The sequence below is a fragment of the Rhodamnia argentea genome, chromosome 11, assembly GCF_020921035.1.
Source record: "Rhodamnia argentea isolate NSW1041297 chromosome 11, ASM2092103v1, whole genome shotgun sequence".
NCBI lineage: Eukaryota > Viridiplantae > Streptophyta > Magnoliopsida > Myrtales > Myrtaceae > Rhodamnia > Rhodamnia argentea.
In genome coordinates, this window is record NC_063160.1 from 12,681,323 (window position 1) to 12,686,853 (window position 5,531).

The window sequence follows — 5,531 nt, forward strand, 5'->3', positions numbered from 1 at the left end:
GTGCCCATTTGCAACAAGGTCCTGAATGGTTTCTTGAAAGCATAAATGGGAAATCTGGGACAGACTCGAAGAACCCTTTTGCTGCTTTCATGTAACCATCCACTTCAATTGAGCACACCTCACCCTTGCCTACACTATCCTAGCAGAGTTAAAACATTGGCAAACTAATTCAGAATTGATGTGACAACCAAATCCGAACACAGCCACCGACGACTGTGAGCAAAGTTTTCCGACCGCTGCGAAGCAAGACTAGTCAGTCCACAATCAGATATTCATGGCGAAATAACAAATCTTCACTATTTTTAAGGCTTCTTTACATTGAACAACAAATGAAATGGCAAAACTAATACATCGAGATGTGTTACTGCGAGACGGATTAATGTAGCTACCCATATTCAACTCACAGAGTTCTATGCTGCTGTTCTACTGCTAAGCTCGAGCAAACTTAAAACATCATCTGATCACATTTGACATAGCTCGTACCTTCAACAACATATCACAGATTCACAGGGGAAAATAGAAGTCACCCCAGAATTTAGTTTTCTATGGAATCTTTCACGTCAACAGCAGCTTTTCTTCCAACTTCCATCCAAGGAAAAGTGTTTTCTCGATAGTTCTTAGATGGTTTTCTTCTGCAACATATATTCTTTAAGGGCAATATGCACCTGTACATACTAATTCCCTGCCACTTCTCATCAAGTTCACGAGCTCTGTCCAATGTCCTTGCCGACAAAGTCTCCACTGCTGAACGATGCTGCCGCTGCCGCTGCCGCCATGTCAAGACCACCACCTATAGAGGTCATAAGATCCGAGAAACCACCACTCGGGTTGCCGCCAGCTGCCATCCCCAATCCGAGAAAATCTAAAGTAGGATGCTTCGGGCCAAACATGGTTGGAGTCCCCATCATTAGTTCCTTCAGACCTGAATTCCCGTCACAAGGAAGCCCTAGCCCAAGTCCAGCAGCAACAGAGGCATTTCCGTGCTCCATGTTACTAGTGTTCCACTGTAAGTTCTCTTGTTGGCCTGATGAGGTGGAGGAAGAGACAATCCCGAGCCCACGAAGCAGCGATGCATTGGTTGCAGTTGCACCCATCTGAGCAGCCTTCTGCAGAAGCGCAGTGGCTGAAAGAGCCGGTTGTGGAGCAGGAGCATATTGCCGACGCTCCTGCCCTGCACTGCCAAAAAGAGAGGACCCGTGATTCGTGGAGAGGCAGAGGGAAATTGGTTCAACGGATGAGGCAGGCCCAGGGTCAACAGAGCGGTCAGCAGGTGCCGCAGCACGAATCAGGTCAGCATAAGGAGTACTCTGTTGCGGGGGCTGTAAGGTTGAGGACGGAGTTGAGGAAGCAAACAAGCCTGCAATGACACTAGTGCTTGTTTTGCCATTGCTGCTAGAGCTCGTGCTGCTGCTAGAGCTCCCTATCAAGCTGCTAGTCACTGGTGGCTCATCGAGAATTTGGGATGGGTTCTCTTGCATCCCTACGTTGAATCCAAAATTATTATGAACAGTTATTCAATTTGTTATAGAGCTCAAAAAGGCATATTGTCAATCAGAGAGCAAAAGCTCGACTTTTTCACAAAGAAAAGTAACTCTGCAGCCAAAAGCCAAACCAACTGTTGTGCTTCTTTCCCTAATCCACTTCTCAATACCATCTTTTTTGCTTTTGAATCTCTGTGGTCACTTTTGGATTTTCTGTCTAAAAGGGTCAGAGAGTACCTTTAAGCTAAGGATTTCTTCTTACTAGGCTTTTGCTGACTAACACCATTTTACAATTCGTAATACATAAAATACCGCTTAAGCGACTTCAAGAAACAACAAAGATCAGTAACAGACAAAGGAAGCTATCACGTCTAAGCCAAGATCCAGCCTAGACAAAGATTTTCTTGTGCTCGTTCTAGACGAAAAAGAACTACGTCCAGACAAAATTAAAGCCAAGAACACAGCCAAAACCAGGACTTAGTACTAACTTTTACCTGCTGTTTGATCAGCCAAAACTGTGGACAACACAGCAGATGAAGACTGTATAGCTGGTGGAGCAGATGCTTGAGGAGGAGGAAGAGGAGGAAGAGGAGAGGCAGGGTTCTGGACTTTCAGATCGGCCTCCGTGTTGGGCTTAACCGGAGCCGAGCCCTGACCCGGTCCCTGACCCTGAGTCTGATGAGCCTTCGCGCTCTCCTCAGCTAAAGCATCACAGAAAGCCCTGTGGGTGATGAAGCTATCCCTCCTTCATAAACAAAACACGAAAAGGGGCAAAAAAGACCCGTTTCAATTCACAAGCTCACGACCCAAGAAGGCCAACTGTTAACTTAGACCCAAAAAAAGACGTTTGTTTGGGGAAAATTGTAGTCAAGAACCTTGAGAACAGAGTTCCACAGTCACATTTATACTCTCTGGTGCCACAGATTTTGGAATGGGCCTTCCAATCGGACTGCACGGCGTATTTCTTCGAGCACTTGTCGCATTTCCACTTCTTCTCGCCATGTTTCCTGCAGAAATGCTTCTTTATCCCGGTCAGATCGCCGAGCGCTCGCGTGGGGTGGTGGTGAACGCAAGTGGGTTCAGGGCACACGTAGACCCTCTTCTTCACCTCTTTGCCTGATCTCTGCCTCAGCTTCCATGGCAGGTTGTGGCCTCTCCTGTGGAGCTGCAGGTTTTGGTCCCTCTGAAAACCCTTGTTGCAGATTTCGCACACGAACCTGTTGGTGGCCAATAGGGTCTTGGGAGACAGAGCTATAACCTCTGCATCTGGATCTGCAGGAACAAAGAAGAAACGAGCAAAATTTCCAATCAGAAATTGAAGACCACCCCCTTCAAGAAAAAGAAAAGGAGAGACATAAAAAAACAAAAAAAAAGGGCGTCTTGATCTTTGAAAGTTGTTACCGGGCATTCCAGGGAGATTCCTCTTTTTCTTGGTGGTGGCAGGTGGTGGCGGTGGTTGTGGCGGTGGCTGATTGCCAGAAGACGAGACACTTGCTTCGCCTGAAGCTGTGGATGAATTGTCCAGGTCTGTAGGCATATCTAAGGAGGCTCTAAAAAAAAAATTTGGGTGTGTGTCGGATGGCTTTTGGATTCAACCTAATGGACAAGAGAAGGGGCAAAATCCAAGTTCATTTATCTTGGGAGGCAAATTCCAATTCCTCCCAGACCAAAAAATAAAGGGGAAAAAAACACAGAAAAAGGGCAAAAGAAAGTTCCTATCTTTCTAGGGTTTCGGTCACACCTTGCTGCTGCTCTCGCTAAGCTTTGCTCAGCTACCGGTCAATCGTCTGCCTTTTTCATTTTGTTTTTTCTCTCTCTCTCTCTCTCTCTCTTTTTCTCCTTTCTACCTAACAGCTCTGATGAAGCCTCTGACCCAAAGAAGCTCCAAACACATTAACCCAGAAAAAAGAAGGGAAACTCAATGATTAAACCCAGGACTGTAAAAAAAAATCAGAGAGATAAAGCTCTCTCGTCTCTATTCTCTCTTCTCTTAAAGCAGAGCTCATGAATCATGATCACCACCAACCCAAAACACAAAGTCCCTGGCCGTGCCCAACTTCGATTCAACGATCAAAAGAAAAGGCTCAACAACAACTCAGCTCTCTTTCATTTCGGAACAAAGCCGATTTCTGGTTCTTTAAACTCTGTTTCCGTATTTCCAAGAACCGTGTGTGGACGGGGTTCGAGGTCAAGCAAGACCGGCTAGAGAGAGAAAGAGAGAGAGAGAGAGAGAGAGAGTTGTGTGCAAGTTTGGGACAAGGGGCAAGAAAAAGGAGAGATCTTGCAGTCATTGGTGAGAGCAACTTCTCATTGTCTCTCTCTCGCTATCTCCGAAAAGTCTCGCAAGCAAACTCTCTTTTCGATGGGCAAAGAAAAAAGTTATCTTCTTTATAAGAAAGAGGGAAAGAAAGGCGAGGGAGTCGAGTAGAAGATGAGAGTTGCTGTAATTAAATGTAAGTTTTTAACCATGATTGGGGAGAGGCTTGGCGAGAAAGACTCTGTCTAAGTTTCAGACACAGGGCGAGAGCGAGATAGAGAGAGAAAGGACGGTGCGTTCGTCGCTTGCCTGTCGGGGGCGGTCACCACACCACACCACACCGGACGTCTTGTCCTATTCGCGGAACGCGTTTGTCGTGTAGCGCGGTGTTTGTACTCGCGATGGAGAGGTTCACCTAATTTATTTATGTGCAGAAATCCCCAACTTAGCTGCATTTGCTCCTCCATTTCTCACCCCATTTATTTTGCGAGAAATATATTGTCTAAAGGATATTTTCTTAACAACAGCGCTCACATCACGTAAATTGTTAGTCAATGTAAATTTCTTTCATTATCAAGGATCACTGTTATCTGAACATTTTCACGGATGATGAGCATATTTTCTGTTCATTCAGTCTTGTTACAGGCTACACGAGTGTTAGTTTTCTTAGAAATTTTCTTTTCCTAAATTATTTATTGTTCGCTAAGCAAACACATCATTTTTTCTTTTTCTTTATTCTTTAAATCCGACAGGGTAAGAGCACGTTTGTTTCAATTTAGATAAGAGCTAAGGACGCGCATAACAACAGTTTTTTTTCTTGTTTATTTTATTTTTCTTTTCGGGAAACAGGTTTAAAATATAAATCCGTTTGGTAAATCGATTTGATTTTTCGATCTCCAAGATAAATTTTTTTTTTGCCCATAAATAAGTTTGGAACATAAATGAAAAGTAAAAATTTTCTATTTTTTTTATTTCAAGAATAGAAGCAAAAATAAGAATTTTTTTCATTGCTCATCCTTCTCTCTCTCGCGTACCGTCTCCCTCTCTCTGGTGTCCCTACCGTCGATCTCCCGCTACCGGTCTCCCGTTCCCGAACATCATTTGCCAGCCGTCATTTGTAATTCACTCGTCGTCGGTCTCTAGTCCCCGATTGCCATTTGCCGTTCGCAGACGCCCATCCGTTGGTCTCCGGTCCATCGCTCGCCTACCGCTAGTCTCCAATCCTCGCCTACCATTCACCCTCCACCGTTCATTGTTTGTTTACCGCCCGCCACCATTCGTTGTTCACTTGTTGTCGGTCTCCGGTCACCACTGCCGTTGCCTCCTATCGCTTCCTGCTCGCCATCATTCATTATTCACCGTCGGTCTCCGGTCGACCGGTTGTCGTTCGTCAATCGACCAACAATAGAAATTTTATGTTGTTATTTATTCCGGAATAGGAATTTTATATTGTTATCAAACGCGTATATTTGCTCAAAAACTCGTCCAAAGAATCGAAATAGAAAAATCTATTTGCTAACCAAAAATAAGGCCCCGGAAGAGAATGATTGTCATTCGCGCCCTTAAAGTATGTTTTCAGCAAACAAAATATAATTTCAAAGAATCGTGGAAGAAGAAAACATGCAGTGAAAGTCTCGAGAGTTTGAGAAGTAAGGAAACCAAATCTCTTTCATTTATTATTATGACTAACAGAGGGACTAGTGGACAAATTTGAGGAGGTTAACCTTTCTCGCTACCAAATCTCAAGCCATAAAAATGAAGAAACGTCAAAGTTTCTTCCTAGCAACTCGATT

At 44.4% G+C, this 5,531-nt stretch overlaps 1 protein-coding gene across 1 annotated transcript; it reads right to left on the reverse strand.

Moving 5' to 3' along the window:
- Positions 1-271: 271 nt before the first annotated feature.
- Positions 272-3,782, reverse strand: LOC115736334 (zinc finger protein GAI-ASSOCIATED FACTOR 1). Its single transcript, XM_030667988.2, has 4 exons — positions 2,883-3,782; positions 2,357-2,753; positions 1,976-2,226; positions 272-1,480 (listed from the first exon to the last, which is right to left on the reverse strand). The coding sequence occupies exons 1-4, from the start codon at positions 3,016-3,018 to the stop codon at positions 702-704; spliced, it is 1,563 nt and encodes a 520-aa protein (XP_030523848.1). The 5' UTR covers positions 3,019-3,782; the 3' UTR covers positions 272-701.
- Between the last annotated feature and the right edge of the window lie 1,749 nt (positions 3,783-5,531).